This window comes from Callionymus lyra, chromosome 3 (genome assembly GCF_982586985.1).
Source record: "Callionymus lyra chromosome 3, fCalLyr1.hap1.1, whole genome shotgun sequence".
Taxonomy (NCBI): Eukaryota; Metazoa; Chordata; class Actinopteri; order Syngnathiformes; family Callionymidae; genus Callionymus; species Callionymus lyra.
The window spans coordinates 3,239,091-3,262,449 of record NC_141820.1 but is presented as its reverse complement, the minus strand read 5'-3'; the positions used below and the strand labels follow the sequence as shown (position 1 = coordinate 3,262,449).

The 23,359-nt window shown below is 40.2% G+C and overlaps 2 protein-coding genes across 2 annotated transcripts; both read right to left on the bottom strand.

Annotated features, from left to right (window-relative positions):
• Positions 1-8,063: 8,063 nt before the first annotated feature.
• LOC148083031 (putative thiopurine S-methyltransferase) lies at positions 8,064-17,398 on the bottom strand. Its single transcript, XM_087786188.1, has 9 exons — positions 17,345-17,398; positions 16,714-16,824; positions 15,464-15,556; positions 13,252-13,384; positions 11,795-11,847; positions 11,653-11,727; positions 11,184-11,269; positions 8,397-8,441; positions 8,064-8,340 (listed from the first exon to the last, which is right to left on the bottom strand). Exons 2-9 carry the CDS (start codon positions 16,818-16,820, stop codon positions 8,222-8,224), a joined length of 711 nt encoding a protein of 236 aa, XP_087642314.1. The 5' UTR covers positions 16,821-16,824; positions 17,345-17,398; the 3' UTR covers positions 8,064-8,221.
• Positions 17,399-19,166: 1,768 nt separating this feature from the next.
• On the bottom strand, positions 19,167-23,240 carry LOC148083030 (NLR family CARD domain-containing protein 3-like). The gene is made up of 6 exons (XM_087785676.1): positions 23,060-23,240; positions 21,118-22,896; positions 20,876-21,049; positions 20,617-20,790; positions 20,433-20,479; positions 19,167-19,705 (listed from the first exon to the last, which is right to left on the bottom strand). Exons 1-6 carry the CDS (start codon positions 23,104-23,106, stop codon positions 19,167-19,169), a joined length of 2,760 nt encoding a protein of 919 aa, XP_087641802.1. The 5' UTR covers positions 23,107-23,240.
• Between the last annotated feature and the right edge of the window lie 119 nt (positions 23,241-23,359).

The window sequence follows — 23,359 nt, the reverse complement described above, 5'->3', positions numbered from 1 at the left end:
TGGACGAGACTCAGCTCGGAGTTGTAGCAAATGTCTGAAGTGTAGATGGTAAAGAGGAGAGGGGCCAGTACTATCCCCTGAGGTGCTCATGTACTGGTCACCACAGTGAGTCTTCCAGCCTGACATACTGCAGTCCATCAGTGAGATAGTCTGAGATCCAGGTGACCAGACCAGGGTCCACATGCATCTTTGTCAGTTTGTCCTGCAGCAGAGTGGGCTGGGTGGTGATAAAGGCACTAGAAAAGTCCAGGAACAGGATCCTTACTGAGCCACTTCCTTTATCCATGTGGGAGTACGTCCGATGCAGGAGGTGAAGTATGGCCTCTTCTACACCAACTGGCCCGATAGGACAATTGCAGGGGGGCTTGTACGTGCTGGACATGTGGCCTGAGATGTTTGAAGACCAGCCACTCCATTGTCTTCATCAGCTGTGAAGTCAGTGCCACCGGTCTGTAATCATTCAGCTCGCTCGGCCGGATCTTTTTCAGGACTGGAACTATACAGGAAGTCTTCTACAGGGTTGGTACTTTCCCCAGCATCGCTTCACCTCCTGCTTTGCTGACCTCATGGCGTCTCTGTCCCAGCTCCTGAAAGCTGCCTTCTCTCTGTTAAGGACATCCTTGACCTCCTTTGTTACCCACGGTTTATTATTGGGGAAACAGCGGACAGTCTCAGCAGGGGCGACAACGTCTGAGCAGAAATTCAAATATATAATCTGTTATACACTGTTATACTACTCCCTAGATGTCCTCTAGGGACTTCAGCAGCACATCCCAGTCTGTGGTGTCAAAGCAGTCTCTGGTGGCGTCCTCCACAGCTGGTGTCCACTTTCTGATTGTCTTGGGTTACAGTCTCTGCACCAGAGGAGTGTATTGTGTCGAGGTGGACCACGTTATGATCGGACCTTCCAAGTGGAGGAAGAGGTTTGGTTCTGTACGCCTCCTTCAAGTTGGAATAAAGTAGGTACATTGTCCTGTCATTCCTGGTGGGAGAATCCACCGACTGGTGAAAAGTAGGCAGTGTAGAGTCCAGGTTAGCATGATTATAATCTCCAGAGATGATGGTAAAAGCGTCACAAAGTAACAGTATAAGTAGAATTAGCAGTAGTAGAAGCAGTAGTATGATTAGTAGTAATAGAACAAGTAGAATTAGTAGTAAAAGTACAAGTAGAATTATTAGTAAAAGTACAAGTAGAATTAGTAGCAAAAAAACAAGTGCTCAAGGGACAGTGCTGTCACCTTTCCTTTTTTCCCTCTACACGGCGGACTTTACCTATGACTCCAGCAGCTGTCACCTCCAGAAGTTTTCTGACGACTCGGCCATTGTGGGCTGCGTGTCTGGGGGGGGCGAGCTGGAGTACAGGTCAGTCATCAAGGACTTTGTTGACTGGTGTGAGAGCAACTACCTTTGCTTAAACACTGGTAAGAGAGATGGTGATTGACTTCAGGAAAAAGTCCACACCACATCAACCGGTGAGCATCCAGGACATTGAGCTGGTGGACAGCTTCAAATAGCTGGGTGTTCACCTCAACAATAAACTGAACTGGTCCACACATATCAACGCCGTGTATAAGAAGGGCTGAAGTCGCCTCCACCTCCTGGGGAGACTGAGTTCCTTCGGAGTGTGCAGACCACTATAAAGGACTTTCTATGACTCTGTGGTAGCCTCTGCTATCCACTACGCTGTGGTCTGCTGGGGAGCAGGCAGCACGGACCGGGACAGGAAGAGACTGAACAGGCTGGTCACGAGGGCCGGCTCTGTCCTGGGCCGCTCGCTGGACTCGGTGGAGGAGGTGGGAGAGAGGAGGACACTCTCCAGACTCTCCTCCATCAGGGACAACACTCTTCACCCACTGCACCTGACCGTGGAGGAGCAGCTCCTTCAGTGGCTCAGGCAACCCCAGTGTAGGACGGAGCGTTATAGAAGGTCCTTCATCCCAACTGGTGTCAGGATATTTAACTCTTTACTTTAAATATCCTGATGTTAATCCGTAGTGTGTTTTTCTTCTCGTGTGTTTTCAGTTTCTGTTTTTATTTTATTTTATTTTATTTTATTTTGTTAATAGTGTTAATTTTCTAATATTGTAAATAATTTGTATATTTTTAAGATCGTTTTATTTTATTATCTTTTTTATTAATTATTTTTTTCCTTGCACTTTATTTTCATTGTGCTGTTGTAAAAGTGTGTTTCCCCTCTGGGGATGAATAAACGTATTCTATTCTATTCTAGTAGTAGAAGTAGTAGAAGCAATAGTATAATTAGTAGTTAAAGTACAAGTATAATTAGTAGTAGTAGAAGTAGTAGAATCAATAGTATAATTATTAGTAAAATAACAAGTAGAATTAGTTGGAGTAGAAGTAGTAGAAGCAATAGTAGAATTATTAGTAAAAGAAAAAGTGGAATTAGTAGTAGTCAAAACGGTAATATAATAGGTAGTAAAAGTAGAAGTAGAAATATAGTAAAACTACAAGTAGAATTACTAGTAAAAGTACAAGTATAATTATTAGTAAAAGTACAAGTATAATTAGTAGTAAAAGTAGAAGAAGTATGATTATAACTAGTAAATTCAGTAGTTGAATTAGTTGTAAAAGTATAAATAGTATAAGTAAGTAGTAACAGCAGTAGTGTTATTATTAGTAGAAGTAGTATAAATTATAAGTAGTATGTATAAGTAGTAAAACCAATAGTAGAATGAGTAGTTAAAATACAAGTATTAAAATCAGTAGTATATGTATAAGTAGTATACATTGTAAGGAAATGACAACTTTACTGTAATCAATCATCTAGATTTAACACACATTTCAAATAGTCACTTCATTAACTGATAATCTTTTATATTTAATTCATATTAAATTATCATTGTCTTGCATTGCATTCACTTAAACTAAACTCAAACTACTCAGGTTCACATCCACGGTCAGGTCACACACACAGAAAGATTAAACAATCCCAGATTCCCAGCAAGTCTGTGTGAACCTGTTTGAGAACTCACACTGAAAGACACAACAGGCCAGCAAGTCGCTGGGAACAGACTCTCTCTAGAAGACAACAACCTTTGGTAAATTTCCACAATGACCACGTGCGGCGGCCATCTTAGAATCAAGTGTTTACATCTACTGACCAATCCTACATTCACAATTGACTAGAGGCGTTAACCTGAATATTCTACTATAAAGATCCACCATTTTGTGAGATCTTTGCGTTCTGGCATTCGAAGACGTCTGCGATAAATCTCTCTGCTTGCTAGCGCCGTGTTCACGTAAGTTTGTCTCTGACTTATGTGCAAAATTCACTAAATGAGCATTTTTCTTAAACTCATCCATGTGTCTGTCCTTCATTTTCCACCACCACTTACGAGGCTGGGGAGGGGTCGGTTCACCGGAACACAAAATCCCCACGAAATATAAGTAATAAAAGCAGTAGTAGAACTAGTATTCAGCATATTTCAACAACAGTTACCATAATAAAGTAGTAACAGAGATTCAAAGTACTTCACTGATACTAAAATAAAAACTCTGAATCGTCCACATGAAGAACTTTGTTCTCTAGAAAACAAGCTCTGCTAACTTGACTTGAGGAGCTTCTTTTGTCTGGTCCTGGTAGAACGAGGAACCTTCGTCCTCACAATCCTCCTCAGACACACTTGTCTCATCACCTTCACCCGGATGTGTTTAGAAATATGGATGTAAACAGTTCAGATGCTTCATCTTTGCTGTTCTTCAAGGTCAGAAAAGCAAACCAATAACTTTCGCCAAGGCTAAGAAATTAGTAACAAAAGCAGTGAAACGGTTTCCGCTTCCGTCTTCCGTGGCACAGAATTATGTCACAGAGGGACAACTGTGACAACAGTTATGGACAACTGTTAGCCACACTGTGAGAGTCTTATGAAATTTCTGTTCCTGCTCTACACACAACAATTAAAATAGGTAAAATAAACGTATACCACATCCAACGCAAGTAACGTCACTTGATCACTATTGTTCCTGTGGGCAGATTATCCGTACACCAGGCTATTATACAATAACTCCAAATCGTGGTTGGAGGCGATCCTTTAAAAATAATTGGGTAGCTAAGCCAAAATTTAAGGTTGGAGTTTTGAATGTTTAAATCCTCGTTGGGTAGAAGCTCGTACCACAGTCGTGATTTTCCATTTGTTTAGGCCTAAAAAATAAAGTTTGCAGTGGTGTGAACACTGAAACTAACAAACATGTATTGGAAGACGGTTAGTCTTTAATTAAAGTTTAGGTACCACAGTTTAAGTTTTAACACTTTTGATAATTACGCAGCTGTCAGCTGGGCTCACACAAGAGAAAGAAGGGGGCTTTAGCTTGACTCAGATAAGGTGAAATAGAGAAAGGAGGGGCTGTGGGTTGTGGGTTGATCATACACACACACATGCAGAATGGATCCCTAGGTCATTGGGGGGTCAGAGGTGCAGAGAGAGAGAGACAAAGATAGGAGCTTTGGGGAATATTCACTTTAGGAATCTCTGTTTAAAAGTTTTGGTCAGAGCCAATACACAAATATTTTAGGTTATAACCAAAATTTAGCAATTTATCAGCACCAATTATGTAGTAATGTTATATATGTTCTTTATAAAAAGCTTTATTTCCGAACATCCAAGTTCTGGTCGATTTAACTTTAAAATTGCCTCTAGGTAAAATTTAGCTGAAGTTGGAGCACCACCCTATGATTTTATAGTACAAGGGAAACTATTAAATGTTCTTGGATACTAATTCATTAATTGGCCTTATTAATTAATTATGAAACACTTGTTTTAATAAATCTCATTTACTGAAGATACTACTTGTTGTCATGATTATCTGTTCTTTACTGAGTAAGAGGCTCTTAAATTGATTATACAAAAATTGTAAAGGCAACTGATGTACTTATTCATAAGATTTATTGAAAGATACAAAGAGAAAAGAGAACAGTTAAGAACAATTTATTGGAATGATGATGCTTTGATATCATGGAAGGAACAATATTACTCCTCTCGTGCTCCTGATTGGTGGATGACATCTGATTCCTCAACCCCACATTGGCTGGAGATGGTCCACCCCTCTGTCCTTTGGATTTCTCTCCTCCTTCGAATTGACTTTGAAACTTCTTTTATTTGACGTTATAGAACGATCTAAGGCTCACATTAAATATTAACTTATCATACCTTCCCAGCTCTTTCTAAGGATCACAATGATATCAAACATTACATGTTAGGAAAGCACAGTATTGATATGTATGTTCAAACACCATATACACATCAAAGCACTTTTATATTGTGTGGAAACACACACTCACAAATACACATATACTCACATGCGTGTGGATATATAATAATCAAAATGTGGGAACCATTATTGAATCATTAGGTGTGTATGACATTTGATTAATGGTGACCTGTCATTGTGACCTGCTATGTAACTTGATGTTCTGATTCTGAGAGGGAATTCACTGGGGGGCAGATAGCGAGACAGACAAAACACATCTTGCTGACACACTGGAACACATCGTCCCAGGGTCCTGTTTTATCAGCTAACTGACGTTTGTACCGCGATTGACACATGTAACCAACATCCTGGACAACGTGAGCCGTCAGACGAAGAACCACACCTCTATAATTAACTGTCTTGAATTTTATTGGCTTGTTTGAATATGTAATCACACATTGTTTTCTTTCAATAAAACGAAGCCGCACTGTGGGGCTTGTCAGAACTTTCCTCGGATCCGGCTTGGCAGTAGCAAGTGCAGTTTGCGGAAACTGTAGTACTGGAGTTCTCCCCTTTTGCAAAACGTTGATTCGAAAAGACCATTCTGTCTCTTCTAAGTTCTTCCTCCATCCATTTCATCTTTTACGTGAAGGCAGCGATTCGTGTTCCGGGACGGTTTATTGAAAGATACAAAAGAGAGTGTGTGTGTGATCAGCGACCCCCCGGAAATTGTTTCATAACAATATACCATGGGGGCTCCAGCTTTCAGCCGCTCCGCCCCACGCCTCTGGAACAGCCTTCCCCCGGACATCAGAAATATGGACTCACTTCTCACCTTCAAATCCCACCTTAAAACTCATTTATTTAGGCAGACATACTCACCAATGGACTGAAAATCTGCTGCAAGCTCTGTGCTTTTTAACTTGTTTTTCATTGTGTTTTTGCATTGTTTTCTGATTGTTAGGCGACCTTGAGTGCCCTGAAAGGCGCCATATAAAATAAATGTATTATTATTATTATTATATATATATATATATATATAGTTCATGTGACTTCCTTCTGTGGCGTCTCTTTACCAGAACAGATTTTATTGAACAAGAAAAAGACATTTAATATTCTGAAAAGTCATCTGGTCATTCTGCTCTTCTGGTCATGATGTCTTTTGACCATGTGTAAAATGGCCTTTTCAGAGTAAACTGTCGGGTCCACCAGAATATTTAGGAGCCGAGTTATGTGCTTTACTCGCGGAACCAGAGGGCGAGAAAATCGCATCAAGTCATGTTATTTTGATGAACAATGTTTGGCTAAAACATGAATGTTTCTTATGATAAACAAGAGGGAAATGTTAAAGAATTGATGTTGCTTTTATAGTCGTATCACAATATACATGTAGTCATGCTTGCTGCTGCTCACACTGAGCATGAAGGAATGTGGCCAATTAGAGTTGAGTTTCTAGAGAAATGAGTTATGCCACGCTCACTGACTCATAGAGAAAACTGTTTTTTGCTGGCTGCGTCCAGAAAATCCCTGACACAGACCACACTTCAGAACCTCTGAGCTGTGTTGCCACATGGACACCTACCACTCTGTGTCGTCGGACCACCTCCTGCTCCGTCAGGTCCGACCTGTGGACCATCAGTTCAAGGAACCTCTGAGATGATCTGGTGTCCATCAACTCACCCGGTGAACTTCAGACAGTGAGCCTCGTCGTCCCAGACCCAGCTGTTGGCAGCTTGTTCGTTCTTCTTCTTCGCCTTCTTCTTCTTGCTGGACAAACTGCTGATCTGGGACGACCACGGACTGTTGGGTGAAGACGTGAACGATTGTTGAGCCATTAGAACCTCAGACTGACCAGTGAAAGAACTCTCTTCAAATGTTCTCATATCAAAGGTCGTCTTATTACCTCGAGTGACTTTCTTCTCTCGTGATGCCTTTGATCTCAAATGTGACTTTATTCTCAATATTGTTTGATTAAAGTTGAACATTATAGTTGAAAATTGTTTTGATTATAGTTGAAAATTGTTTTGATTATAGTTGAAAATTGTTTGATTATAGTTGAAAATTGTTTTGATTATAGTTGAAAATTGTTTGATTATAGTTGAAAATTGTTTGATTATAGTTGAAAATTGTTTTGATTATAGTTGAAAATTGTTTGATTATAGTTGAAAATTGTTTTGATTATAGTTGAAAATTGTTTGATTAAAGTTGAAAATTGTTTTGATTATAGTTGAAAATTGTTTGATTATAGTTGAAAATTGTTTGATTAAAGTTGAAAATTGTTTTGATTATAGTTGAAAATTGTTTGATTATAGTTGAAAATTGTTTTGATTATAGTTGAAAATTGTTTGATTATAGTTGAAAATTGTTTGATTATAGTTGAAAATTGTTTTGATTATAGTTGAAAATTGTTTGATTATAGTTGAAAATTGTTTGATTATAGTTGAAAATTGTTTTGATTATAGTTGAAAATTGTTTGATTATAGTTGAAAATTGTTTGATTATAGTTGAAAATTGTTTGATTGTAGTTGAAAATTGTTTGATTATAGTTGATAATTGTTTGATTATAGTTGAAAATTGTTTGATTATAGTTGATAATTGTTTGATTATAGTTGAAAATTGTTTGATTATAGTTGATAATTGTTTGATTATAGTTGATAATTGTTTGATTACAGTTGTTTGATAGTTTGATTATATAGAATGGAAAATAGAAGATAAATACTGTGATAGAATTAGTTTAAAACATTAGTCAAAGTTGAAAGTTCTGCTGTCCTGAGAATTGAACGACCGTTAAGATGGCGGCAGGAGGAGCTGCAGGAAAGCGAGCGACGGAGCATGAAACGAGTTTTGAAACGTAGACATTTTAATTGTTTATTTGTCGTAAAGAATAAAGTAAGAAAAAAAAAATTGAATTCTACAAGATTCACCAGCAGAAAAACCAACACAATGATGTATTTATTGAAAACAAAACTAGAAGTGAGAGAAAAATAACTTTATATCATTTTCTGTTTTTCTATCAATTGTTTTTGGGGCTGATGAGGTGAACGTTCTCCAGGAGATAATCTAACCCCCACGACCTGTGTCTGTCCACCAGAGCGTCCTCTGACTGCAGGAGCTTGACGTCACAGCGCCCCCCTGTGGAAGACACTTCAATTATTCTATTGATTCTATTCATGTTTCTCATGACTCACCAAACAGAGCCTGGACTTGATCGTCCGGCACCAGGAACGGAGGACCTGAAAATGTTGTCAACACACGTTTGTGGCAACAAAACAACAACATTTAAAATGTGTACAAACAGACAAACGTCATTCATGTATATGATCTTATTTATTTCATTTATATATGTCAACTTTAACTAAACTTTGATTTAACTAAACTGGCCATAAAAAAATTACGATTAAAAAATTAACATGTCAATAAATGAGAGCAAAAAACTGCAGCTATATTATATATTATATATTAAAAACGATATCTTCTAGCTGAAGATAGTTTATATAGTATGACCAGCAGGGGGCAGAAAAGCGGGAGAACAACATTACTAGACGATATAATATAATTTTTAATATAATGATGTATAACTTGATTTGAAAGTCTAGGATTCAATTCAATAAATCATTTTATTTATAGTCACATGATGATCTTGATTTGTGATTTTTTCATGACACATCGTTGACTCATGTGGACGTTTTGATTCTTCAAGTGTGATTGTTGGAATGACGACGTCACGTCTGACGACAAAAGACTGTTTCAACTGAGAAAAATCTATAAACTTAAATGTTGTCACAACATGATCTGGATCTTATAGTCCATGTGTTTCTGTCGTTTACACTATTGTAACAGTTTATTTAGTGTCTAAACAAGAAGGATCTGTTTCGCCTGCAGTTCATACTAAACTCTGCAGCCAGAATTCTGAGCTGCTCTAGTAGAAGAACTCACATTTCTCCTTCAAACTCTTCACTGGCTGCTCTAGTAGAAGAACTCACATTTCTCCTTCAAACTCTTCACTGGCTGCTCTAGTAGAAGAACTCACATTTCTCCTTCAAACTCTTCACTGGCTGCTCTAGTAGAAGAACTCACATTTCTCCTTCAAACTCTTCACTGGCTGCTCTAGTAGAAGAACTCACATTTCTCCTTCAAACTCTTCACTGGCTGCTCTAGTAGAAGAACTCACATTTCTCCTTCAAACTCTTCACTGGCTGCTCTAGTAGAAGAACTCACATTTATCCTTCAAACTCTTCACTGGCTGCTCTAGTAGAAGAACTCACATTTCTCCTTCAAACTCTTCACTGGCTGCCAGTTTCTTTCAGGATCATTTTAAAATTCTGGTTCTTACTTTCAGATCTATTCATGGTCAGACCTTCCATCAGTGATCTGATCCAGACTTACACCCCAGCTTGGGCTCTGAGGTCTGTGGATCCGTATCTACTGATGGTTCCTGAACTTCTGGACCAGAGGAGAGGAACCCTTCCAGACTGTTGCTCCTAAGCTTTGGAACCATCTCTGTGTTTGATGATCTACTGACTCCTTCAAGAAACATCTGTGTTTGATGATCTACTGACTCCTTCAAGAAACATCTGTGTTTGATGATCTACTGACTCCTTCAAGAAACATCTGTGTTTGATGATCTACTGACTCCTTCAAGAAACATCTGTGTTTGATGATCTACTGACTCCTTCAAGAAACATCTGTGTTTGTTGATCTACTGACTCCTTCAAGAAACATCTGTGTTTGATGATCTACTGACTCCTTCAAGAAACATCTCTGTGTTTGATGATCTACTGACTCCTTCAAGAAACATCTGTGTTTGATGATCTACTGACTCCTTCAAGAAACATCTGTGTTTGATGATCTACTGACTCCTTCAAGAAACATCTGTGTTTGATGATCTACTGACTCCTTCAAGAAACATCTGTGTTTGATGATCTACTGACTCCTTCAAGAAACATCAGTGTTTGATGATCTACTGACTCCTTCAAGAAACATCTGTGTTTGATGATCTACTGACTCCTTCAAGAAACATCTGTGTTTGATGATCTACTGACTCCTTTAAGAAACATCTGTGTTTGATGATCTACTGACTCCTTCAAGAAACATGTGTGTTTGATGATCTACTGACTCCTTCAAGAAACATCTGTGTTTGATGATCTACTGACTCCTTCAAGAAACATCTGTGTTTGATGATCTACTGACTCCTTCAAGAAACATCTGTGTTTGATGATCTACTGACTCCTTCAAGAAACATGTGTGTTTGATGATCTACTGACTCCTTCAAGAAACATCAGTGTTTGATGATCTACTGACTCCTTCAAGAAACATCTGTGTTTGATGATCTACTGACTCCTTCAAGAAACATCAGTGTTTGATGATCTACTGACTCCTTCAAGAAACATCAGTGTTTGATGATCTACTGACTCCTTCAAGAAACATCAGTGTTTGATGATCTACTGACTCCTTCAAGAAACATCAGTGTTTGATGATCTACTGACTCCTTCAAGAAACATCAGTGTTTGATGATCTACTGACTCCTTCAAGAAACATCTGTGTTTGATGATCTACTGACTCCTTCAAGAAACATCTGTGTTTGATGATCTACTGACTCCTTCAAAAACATCTCAAGACACTTTTAAATGTGTTTGTCTTATGTGTCTTCATCTTTTAAAGTATATATTTTAACTGTGTATTGTTTTTGATTGTTAAAGTGCTTTGTGACCCTGGTCTTTAAAAATAACCTTTACTTACATACTTACTTACTTATTACCTACTTAGTTACTTATTACTTACTATCTTTCTTACGTTTGAAGCAAATATCGAGTTCAATAAAATACATACGTTTGATGAGAAAAAAACTGCACTTAGATAAACATCATTCACTATTTCTTCTGTAGGAGGAAACTGGATTACTCTTCTATACGTTTGTGTCAATTGTGAGTTATTGACGAGGGATTAAAGTGAATGAAACACGTTTGACCTCTGACCTTCATAGAGCTCCGGGTCGTAGACGAGCGTGTCGAGGAGGTACCTGCAGTCGTCAGACATCAGAGACAAGAGCAGGTCACGGTATCTGCAGAAGAAGAAGTCATGACTTGACTTGTTTTGTTATCATCTGTTATTTTCTAAATGAGTCTGTCCCAGCTACTCGGGGTGAGAGGCGGGGGACACCCTGAACACGACACACAAGCATTCACACACACACACACACACACACACACACACACACACACACACACACACACACACACACACACACACACACACACACACACACACACACACACACACACACACACACACACACACACACACACACACACACTCACACCTACAGACAGTCAAGTTCTCATTCAACCACTGGATGGTTTTGAATTGTTGGAGGAACCCGGAGTGCCCGGAGTAAACTGCACAAAGATGGAGAGAGCAAACAGGAAGTGGATGGAAGAGTCTCACTTGTGTCTGTCTCTGGGGTTGATGGCGACGAGAGACCCTCGATCCCAGATGGCTCCGAACCGACCCTCGACACAACTGAGGAAGAAGAAACGAGTGTCGTCGTTATTTGTCGGGACTTGTGTTGTTGTGGTCCAGGACTCACGAGGAGAAGCTGTACAGGTCACAGTTGTAGAGCGAGACGCTTTTCTCCGCGTTCTACAAACAAACACAACACAAGTGTGGAGACGAGTTGTGAGTCTGAACATAAGAACACATCATTATTACCATGAATCAGCAACTAGACGCTGCATACGTTTCTCCACTTGTTTATTGAGTAAACTTGACCGTATGCATGTGACTCTGGAGCACATCCTGTTGTTTCTTCAAAATAAAATGCAGTAAAGTAAAGTGCAGTATCAGAAGTTTATTAGTAATAGTTTCTTTCACTTGAAATTGTAGCCATGAGTACTGTAGTGAAGGTCCGGAGGTTTATAGAAGGAAAACGATGAGATATTTCCCTTTTGTTTATTTCAGCGCTTCGGTGTCGACATGATTCTTCTTTATTTAGACGCACACATAACACTTTATAAATGATGCTAACAACTTAGCTCGCTAGTGTTTGACTAGATCATAAGTTAGTATTACTTCACTGGATCACTAGTGTTTGACTAGATCATAAGTTAGTATTACTTCACTGGATCACTAGTGTTTGACTAGATCATAAGTTAGTATTACTTCACTGGATCACTAGTGTTTGACTAGATCATAAGTTAGTATTACTTCACTGGATCACTAGTGTTTGACTAGATCATAAGTTAGTATTACTTCACTGGATCACTAGTGTTTGACTAGATCATAAGTTAGTATTACTTCACTGGATCACTAGTGTTTGACTAGATCATAAGTTAGTATTACTTCACTGGATCACTAGTGTTTGACTAGATCACAAGTTAGTATTACTTCACTGGATCACTAGTGTTTGACTAGATCATAAATTAGTATTACTTCCGTGTATATACTGAGCCAAGACGCGTCGCCATAGCAACGTGGCCTAACTAGCCAACTAACTTTACAGAACGTGACACTGATTGGTCGAATTGCGCATTTAAGAAATGCTTGATTTATACGATAAAAATTGATAAATGATTGCACATGTTTTCCGCATGCATACCACACGTGCCAATATCGCAATATCAATTTTTTATATATATCGTGCAGCCTTACTTCAGACAGTAATATGCAAAAAACAACAATGATTTGATCATTTATTTTCTGTGGGTTACGGAATCAAATGTGATGGTTAATGATTACTGTGATACACAACATCATGTATTGCACTTGTTTTAAACCCTAATTATATTACTATTATAAATACTTTTTGCATCTTTGTCCAGTTATTAGTGTCATCCATAGTCTCGCTCTTAAAGTCCAAACTCACCTGATTCTCATCCTCGTAACTTTTCTTTTTACTCTTATAATATTATTGGTGTTTTTTTTTTTACTTCATAGTACTATTATTATTATTATTATAGTTTCATATTACAAAAAATACATTTTTAAACTAAAAGTATACTTATTATTATGAAGTACTGTCACACACTTCAGGCTCTTCTGACTCACTCTGAAGACTTTGGCTCCTGGAATAGCAGGGACGTTCTCCTCCGTGTACGTCAGATTGTTCTCCTGGAAGAACTGCAGGATCCCCTTCTTAGAAATCTCCACGCCGACCACTGAGTGACCCTCGTCCGCCAGCCTGTGTCGTCAGGTGAAGCAACGTCTTTCACTCGTTCATCACTCCTTCATCACTCGTTCATCACTCGTTCATCACTCGTTCATCACTCGTTCATCACTCGTTCATCACTCCTTCATCACTCGTTCATCACTCCTTCATCACTCGTTCATCACTGGTTCATCACTCCTTCATCACTCGTTCATCACTCGTTCATCACTCGTTCATCACTCGTTCATCACTCATTCATCACTCTCTTCATCACTCTCTTCATCACTCGTTCATCACTCTCTTCATCACTCGTTCATCACTCATTCATCACTCGTTCATCACTCTCTTCATCACTCGTTCATCACTCGTTCATCACTCTCTTCATCACTCGTTCATCACTCATTCATCACTCATTCATCACTCTCTTCATCACTCGTTCATCACTCATTCATCACTCTCTTCATCACTCGTTCATCACTCGTTCATCACTCTCTTCATCACTCGTTCATCACTCTCTTCATCACTCTCTTCATCACTCGTTCATCACTCGTTCATCACTCGTTCATCACTCTCTTCATCACTCGTTCATCACTCATTCATCACTCGTTCATCACTCTCTTCATCACTCGTTCATCACTCTCTTCATCACTCGTTCATCACTCGTTCATCACTCTCTTCATCACTCGTTCATCACTCGTTCATCACTCTCTTCATCACTCGTTCATCACTCATTCATCACTCGTTCATCACTCTCTTCATCACTCGTTCATCACTCGTTCATCACTCTCTTCATCACTCGTTCATCACTCATTCATCACTCTCTTCATCACTCGTTCATCACTCGTTCATCACTCTCTTCATCACTCGTTCATCACTCGTTCATCACTCTCTTCATCACTCTCTTCATCACTCGTTCATCACTCGTTCGTCACTCTCTTCATCACTCGTTCATCACTCATTCATCACTCGTTCATCACTCTCTTCATCACTCGTTCATCACTCTCTTCATCACTCGTTCATCACTCATTCATCACTCATTCATCACTCTCTTCATCACTCATTCATCACTCTCTTCATCACTCGTTCATCACTCGTTCATCACTCGTTCATCACTCTCTTCATCACTCGTTCATCACTCGTTCATCACTCTCTTCATCACTCTCTTCATCACTCGTTCATCACTCGTTCATCACTCTCTTCATCACTCGTTCATCACTCATTCATCACTCGTTCATCACTCTCTTCATCACTCGTTCATCACTCTCTTCATCACTCGTTCATCACTCGTTCATCACTCTCTTCATCACTCGTTCATCACTCGTTCATCACTCTCTTCATCACTCGTTCATCACTCATTCATCACTCGTTCATCACTCGTTCATCACTCTCTTCATCACTCTCTTCATCACTCGTTCATCACTCGTTCATCACTCGTTCATCACTCTCTTCATCACTCGTTCATCACTCTCTTCATCACTCGTTCATCACTCGTTCATCACTCTCTTCATCACTCATTCATCACTCATTCATCACTCTCTTCATCACTCGTTCATCACTCATTCATCACTCTCTTCATCACTCGTTCATCACTCGTTCATCACTCTCTTCATCACTCGTTCATCACTCGTTCATCACTCGTTCATCACTCTCTTCATCACTCGTTCATCACTCATTCATCACTCGTTCATCACTCTCTTCATCACTCGTTCATCACTCGTTCATCACTCGTTCATCACTCGTTCATCACTCTCTTCATCACTCTCTTCATCACTCGTTCATCACTCGTTCATCACTCTCTTCATCACTCGTTCATCACTCATTCATCACTCGTTCATCACTCTCTTCATCACTCGTTCATCACTCGTTCATCACTCTCTTCATCACTCGTTCATCACTCATTCATCACTCATTCATCACTCTCTTCATCACTCGTTCATCACTCGTTCATCACTCGTTCATCACTCTCTTCATCACTCGTTCATCACTCGTTCATCACTCTCTTCATCACTCGTTCATCACTCATTCATCACTCATTCATCACTCTCTTCATCACTCGTTCATCACTCGTTCATCACTCTCTTCATCACTCGTTCATCACATGACGTCACGCACCACTTCATGTCCACAGCCTTTCCACACAGCGGGAAGAAGAAACGAACCCCAGTCCTTCCTGCCACGACTTTGTCCACGAATCTCCTCAACATCCTGAAAAAATAAAAAACCCGTACTTCAATATGTAAATGTGTTTTTTTACCACAATACAGTATCGATAATCAACAGAACTGTTTCGATCCATTTACAATCTACATGAAAATATTCACAGCGTTTGTAAATGTTTGTGTTGCAGTTAAACTTCCAGTCTCCCGATGGTTACATCCTCCACAGCTAAAGAAAGAATGATGACTGAGGACGAGAGGATACAGTAAGTCCAGCAGCTTTTAAGGCTGATGTTTGGACATATTTTGGTTTGAAAACAAATGAAAGCAGTTACAACTTTGTTCAAGAGTCATGTGGTCTGTAAATACTACAACATCAGTCAAGAGTCAAGTACTGGACAATACTAAACATATATCCTTGTTACTACACTTTCACAACACCAGAGTCAAGTACTGGACAATACTACACATATATACTTGTTACTACACTATCACAACACCAGAGTCTAGTACTGGACAATACTACACATATATACTTGTTACTACACTATCACAACACCAGAGTAAAGTACTGGACAATACTACACATATATACTTGTTACTACACTATCACAACACCAGAGTCAAGTACTAGACAATACTACACAGATGTTACTACACTATCACAACACCAGAGTCAAGTACTAGACAATACTACACATATATACTTGTTACTACACTATCACAACACCAGAGTCTAGTACTGGACAATACTACACATATATACTTGTTACTACACTATCACAACACCAGAGTAAAGTACTGGACAATACTACACATATATACTTGTTACTACACTATCACAACACCAGAGTCTAGTACTGGACAATACTACACATATATACTTGTTACTACACTATCACAACACCAGAGTCTAGTACTGGACAATACTACACATATATACTTGTTACTGCACTATCACAACACCAGAGTCTAGTACTGGACAATACTACACATATATACTTGTTACTACACTATCACAACACCAGAGTCTAGTACTGGACAATACTACACATATATACTTGTTACTACACTATCACAACACCAGAGTCAAGTACTGGACAATACTACACATATATACTTGTTACTGCACTATCACAACACCAGAGTCAAGTACTGGACAATACTACACATATATACACAGCCCTGATATGAAAGGTTTCTGACTCATGAACTTCTAGCTGATGGAATCCCGTCCGATCTTCTTCCCAACGTTTCGTCCACTCGTCAAGGTTCATGACTCGATCAGCCTGTGGCGCCAAAGCCTCGCTCATGTTTCTGAGTTGTAAGAAATACAAAGAATGTTAATGTTTTACACGAAAAACAACATTTTACACTTTGACCTCACAAACGTCAGTAACTAATAAAACTTTATATCGATCTATCAAGACATGAATAGATGATAGCAGATCATTGAGATTGTTTAGTTTATTGATGACCGAGGGAAACCCTTGCATTTAAAGAACTAGTCATAGAAACACTTTTTACATCAACTTTTCAATGTTTAACTTCTATAAACCTGCATTTTTAAGAGAATACTTCCATAAATGCTTCTGCACGGTTACCTTAAACAAAGTAAATCAAAGGTTAAGAGACTAAATAATGCAGATCATAAACACACTGAAGACATTTTCACTAAAGAAATCACATTTTATTATTACTTATCAGGGATAAAGCGGTAGAAAATGAATGAATTACGCGATAAAAACTCAATCAATGGAACATTAAGTTAAATCGAGACACACATTAGACACACGAGAGAAACACAAGTTGTTGAAATAAAATCATTTTGACTCACAAACGTTGTTTCTTCTCAGGAAGTGAAAAAAAAATGATCTTCAAACCTACTGAACACACTACTATGGGTGTAAAGCCCTGAATTTTGTGCGTCAGGCGCGGCTTTCCTACTTTACGATCTAAGCCTGAAATCGGCTCTAAAGCCTTCAAATATTTATTATGTTGTTTAATATTGTGTTTGAATCATTTTAGTCAAGTTATAGAGTGTTTAGTTACGTAAGATTGATATACATGTACCTTTCAAACAATATTTGGGGAAAACTAACACATTACTTGTTTCCTGGTTGGGCGGAGCTTACTGCTGCGTTAAATAACAATGACAAATGTTTTGTAATTAAGTTTCTTTTTATAAACATTTGTGTTTTTTTTTGTTTGCTTTTTTATTTTAGTTTGTACTGGATTTTTCTTTCTATTCATTGTGTTTGCAGTAAATAACATCTATCTATAGTAGCTATTGTTTCACTAAGTTACTGTAAACATGTTTAAAGCTCATATTCATTTATTTATTTACAATTAAATCATTTAAATATGATTTACATTAGATTTTACCTGTACTGATCTGTAACTGGTGATATAAGCAGGCAAAGATAACATGTGACAGGAAGTAACAGGTAGGTCAAGTTAAAGTTGTGGTGACATGACACCATTTATGGTGGATGGATGGATGGATTGATGGATTGATGGATGGACTAACGGATGGATGGATGGATGGACTAACGGGTGGATGGATGATGGATGGATGGATGGACTGATGGATGGATGGAGGGATTGATTGATTGATGGATGGATGGATGGACTGATGGATGGATGGTTGGATGGACTAACGGGTGGATGGATGATGGATGGATGGATGGACTGATGGATGGATGGAGGGATTGATGGATTGATGGATGGACAGACAGATGGATGGATCGATGGACTAACAGATGGATGGATGGATGGATGGATGGATGGATGGATGGATGGATGGATGGATGGACGGATGGACTGGTGGATGGATGGATGGACTAACGGGTGGATGGATGGATGTATGGATGGACTGATGGATGGACAAACAGATGGATGGATGGATGGACTAACGGGTGGATGGATGGATGGATGGATGGACTGATGGATGGACAAACAGATGGATGGATGGATGGATGGATGGACTGATGGATGGACAAACAGATGGATGGATGGATGGACTAACGGGTGGATCGTTGGATGGATGGATTGATGGATTGATGGATTGATGAATGGACAGACAGATGGATGGATGGATGGACTAACGGGTGGATCGTTGGATGGATGGATTGATGGATTGATGGATTGATGAATGGACAGACAGATGGATGGATGGATGGACGGACTAACGGGTGGATGGTTGCATGGATGATTGACGGATGGATTGATGGATGGATGGATACATATATAAATATATAAATACATATATATATATATATATATATATATATATACTCTATATATATTTATATATCTGTGGTGCGTTAAAACAACGTTTTGTTTCCATAACTACTGTGAATTCCATCAAGATAGTAATCATTGAGGTAGTAACTAAGAACATTGCGATGTTTGTTTGTTTTGAAACACTAAATTGCTTCATGACTTAATGAGAAACCACAAACGTAAACAACCTGGAGTCATGAGCAATATCAGTGAAACCTTGAGGCATCTTTGGATATTTTTTCAAGAGGTGATACTAACACAACAAATATGTATTATTTATTTATATCATACACTTTTCTGAACCAAATTACAAGGCCATGGTGACTGGCACATACCAGAGGATGATGAGTCAGGATTGATTTGCGATAAACTATTTACAAACTGTGGTCACACAGAGTCAGAGAAGAACCAACTCTAGATTCAGACCCACTCCAGAGTCCAAATCCTGGGTACAGTGGTTCAGTGAAGGAGGCTGAGAAGGTGTGGAGGTGGATCAGGGCATCATTGGAGACTTTGTAGAAGGAGACAGATCCAGCAGGACGGTCCACATATACGCCCACTCTCCTAGAGGTAGAGCTGGACCTGATCTTTGTTTCTTTTCCATTGTGACAGACAACATAACCTTCAAGACGAGAGCAGATCAGACTCCAGGACTGATCGTCTTCTCCAAACCAACCCTTGTCTTCATCTCTTTTATACGTCACAGAGATGTACACTCTTCCACTCCACTCCACCTCCCAGTAACAGCGACCAGTCACAACATTTCTACACAGCAGTTGCGGACATTTGGTGAATCTGTCGGGATGTTCTGGGTAGTTCTGATCTTCTTTCACAGTTTCCACCTTCTGGTTGTTCTTCGACAGCAGGAGGCGCCGGTGTGCTGTGTTTGGGTCCAGTGTGAGAGGACAGACATCTGATGGAGAGAAGAAGACATGATGTATTGACTGTTGAATAAGTGACCTTCTTCAAGAATGGCAATTCGGTTCATGCCGGCAGGCTTCAAGTTCTCAATATGAAGCTCAGATGAAGCTTCATGAAGCAGTGTCATTATTTTAAGAGCCCACTAGATGGCGGTCTCTGCACTATTTTCCTTTGTTTTGATTTATGAAACTTCTGTACCTTCTATTGTCTGCTGTGAACTGGAAACCCAATTTCCCAAAGCAGATCTTCAGGAATCAGGAATTGATAAAGTCAACCTAATTAACTTACTGTTCTAAAGAAACATTACCTTTTTTTTAAACTTTTTTTTTTTTTTTTACTTATGGCGCCACCTACTGACCTCTAAACAACATGACACTGCTTGAAAAAGCTTCATCAGCCCATCACTACCAAAATGCACAAGAACTGCAGGACTCAAGGACTACAGACTCATCGCCCTGACTTCTGAGTTCATGGATCGCCAGGATCATGTCCATGGAGTACTCTTCTGCATATAACACAGTCATCCCTGCAGGACATTCCTTTAGGAAAAACTCCCCCAGCTAGACATTCCTAAGTCTCTGAACAGTGGGATCATTGACTTTTTTAAGACCCGACTCCGACTGCTGATGTTTACATGGCATTGTCTTAATCTGAGTCCCCTTGTAAATGTTACAGATAATGTGCAATTCCCATCAACCCAGTGAGAGCAGAAGACTTACATTTGAGCAAGCCTGGTCTTAACCTCTGATCTCCACCGTGGTCCACCCTGGAGAAAGAAAGGCAGTCAAGACTTGCGTTCAATGAGGCACAAAAACAGATGAGCTGTCCGATTTATGCTACTGCTGGGATTATGGTTGGGACTCAGTTTGCTACTCGGGCAGTTAGCTCTGCCTTTATTCCTACCTGAGTGTGTTTAGTTTCCAGTCTCGACTCTCCAGTCCAGCGGACAGATGCTCCAGTCCTGGTGGTCCTGGATGATTGTAGCTCAGGTCCAGCTCTCTCAGGTGGGACGGGTTAGATGTCAGAGCTGAGGCCAGATAACCACAGCCTTCCCCTGAGACAAGACACCCTGACAAACTGTAATCAAGGAAACATCCTAGTTTAGACCATCATGGAACCAGAGGACAAGTCCAGGCACAGGGAAGGATTCGAAAGGACTGACCTGAGAGTCTCCAGGTGACAGTGTGGACTCTTCAGTCCAGCAGACAGCAGCTCCACTCCTGAATCCTGCAAGTCATTGTCACGCAGGTCCAGGTGTGTCAGACTAGAGGACGGAGAGCTGAGGACTGAGGACAGAGGATGACAACTCCTCTCTGACAGTCCACAAAACCTTAGCCTGTGAGAAACAAAGATAAATATCACATATATTACGTGTTGATGATGTTTCAGGTTTAATCCACATACAAAACTTTGTTTGAAGCTTTGGCCACTGGCATCAGTCTCAGAAAAGCCTCCTCTGAAGCAGAGTAGCTGTTCAGGTCAAACATATCCAGACCAGATTTAGAGGACAACAAGATGAAGGCGAGAGCAGAACATTGAGCAGGAGACAGTTGATCTTTGGAGGGGCTTCCAGATCTCAGCTGCTGTTGGACCTCCTCCACCAGAGAAGTGTCCTTCACTTCATTCAGACAGTGGAACAGGTTGATGATTCTCTCTGGAGAAACATTCTCACTGATCTTCTTCTTGATGAGCTCTGCTGTGTCCTGATTGGTCCAGGAGCTACTTCTTGTCTGTGTCAACAAACCTCTCAGAAGTGTCTGGTTGGTCTTTAATGAAAGACCCACAAGAAAGCGCAGGAACAAGTCCAGGTGTCCATTTGAACTCTTCAGGGTCTGGATCACAGCTGTCTGGTAGAACTGTTTTTCACAGTTTGATGGATAAGCAAGAGATGATATTGACTTTTGTTCTGGTTCCAGCAGGTTGACTTGAAAGCTGGTGAAAGTCAGATGGACATGAAGAGCAGCCAGGAACTCCTGAAGACTCAGGTGGATGAAGCAGAACATCTGGTCCTGGTACAGTCCTCTCTCCTCTCTGAAGATCTGAGTGAACACTCCTGAGTGAAGTGAAGCAGCTGTGATGTCGATGTCACTCTCTGTCAGGTCTGATTCATAGAAGACCAAGTTTCCTTTCTTCAGGTGCTCAAAAGCCAGTTTTCCCAGAGACTCCATCATCTTCTTGCTCTCAGGATCCCAAACTGTGTCTGTCCCAGCTGCTCCATGGTACTTCATCTTCTTGACTTTGGACAGAACCACCAGGAAGTAGATGAACATCTCAGTCAGGGTGTTGGGCAGCTGTCCTGTCTCTCCTCTCTTCAACATGTCCTCCAGAACTGTGGCAATGATCCAGCAGAAGATCGGGATGTGACACATGATGTGGAGGCTTCGGGAGTTCTTGATGTGAGAGATGATGGTGCTGGTCTGCTCCTCATCACTGGACCTCTTCCTGAAGTACTCCTCCTTCTGGAGGTCAGTGAACCCTCTGACCTCTGTCACCATGTCCACACACTCAGGAGGGATCTGATTGGCTGCTGCAGGTCGTGTGGTGATCCAGAGACAAGCTGAGGGAAGAAGATTCCCTCTGATGAGGTTTGTCAGGAGGACGTCTACTGAGGTGGACTCTGTAGCTGCTGTCAGGACCCGACTGTTGAGGAAGTCCAGAGGGAGTCGACACTCGTCCAGACCGTCAAAGATGAACAGAACCTGAACTTCTTCAAAGCTGCTGAGATCTTTGGTTTCAGGAAAGAAAAGATGAACAAGTTCCACCAAACTCAACTTCTTCTCTTTCAGCAGGTTCAGTTCTCTGAAGCTGAAAGGAAACATGAGGTGGAATTTCTGGTGGGCTTTGTCTTCAGCCCAGTCCAGAGTGACCTTCTGTGTCAGGAGGGTCTTCCCAATGCCAGCCACGCCCTTCGTCAGCAGTCTCCTGGTTGGTCTGCTTCGGTCAGTCGAGCTGCTGAAGAGATTTTCTTGACTGATAGTTTTTTCTTCTCTCTTCACTTTCCTGGTTGCATTTTCAATCTGTTGGACCTCATGCTCCTGGTTGACCTGGTCTGTTCCACCCTCAACAATGTAGAGCTCTGTGTAGATCTTGTTCAGAGGAGCAGAGTTTCCTGCGTTATGTACTCCCTCAGAAACGCTGTGGAACTTCTTCTGTAGACTCCTCTTCAGTCCTGCTACACACTCGGTTGAACAACCTACTGATTGAAGAAAAGATCAAAACAGTCAGAAGATTGTTGAAACTAAAGTTGGAGAATAGCTTGAATCTTCATTTGCTGTTACCTCTACTTGAGATATAGGTTATGGATATGTTGCACTTCTGTCCTTCATCTTCTTCATGTTGTAGGTATTCTCTTCCTCTGCTCCACAAACGCTCAGCCATATCCTCCTTCTCCATGTTCCTCAGGAGATGAACTGTGATAGTCAGGAATTGTTTTCTGATGCTCCTCCACGGCTTTTCTTCTTCCTTCTCTGGAGGTTCTGGGTCATCTGGACTCAAAAGGTTCCAGACTCTCTTGAGCTCCTTCTTTATATACCTGATGAACTCCTCCTCCAGCAACTGGAACCATTTCATTAAACGGTTAGAAGAGTGCTAGTGAATCATCCCAAGAAACTGTGAACCCTAATTCAGCTGGGATGGAACCAGAGGA

What these genes read in the sequence shown, in the direction of transcription:
- LOC148083031 (XM_087786188.1), bottom strand. Translation starts at nt 16,820, where the DNA reads ATGAGCGAGGCTTTGGCGCCACAGGCTGATCGAGTCATGAACCTTGAC. An exon ending in AAGGCTGTGGACATGAAGTG is followed by an intron (nt 13,385 to 15,463) that starts GTGCGTGACGTC and finishes CTGACGACACAG; the next exon opens with GCTGGCGGACGAGGGTCACT. An exon ending in CAGGAGCCAAAGTCTTCAGA is followed by an intron (nt 11,848 to 13,251) that starts GTGAGTCAGAAG and finishes GTTTGTTTGTAG; the next exon opens with AACGCGGAGAAAAGCGTCTC.
- LOC148083030 (XM_087785676.1), bottom strand. Translation starts at nt 23,106, where the DNA reads ATGGAGAAGGAGGATATGGCTGAGCGTTTGTGGAGCAGAGGAAGAGA. An exon ending in AAAGCTTCAAACAAAGTTTT is followed by an intron (nt 21,050 to 21,117) that starts GTATGTGGATTA and finishes TGTTTCTCACAG; the next exon opens with GCTAAGGTTTTGTGGACTGT. An exon ending in AAGACCAGGCTTGCTCAAAT is followed by an intron (nt 19,706 to 20,432) that starts GTAAGTCTTCTG and finishes TCTCTCCATCAG; the next exon opens with ATGTCTGTCCTCTCACACTG.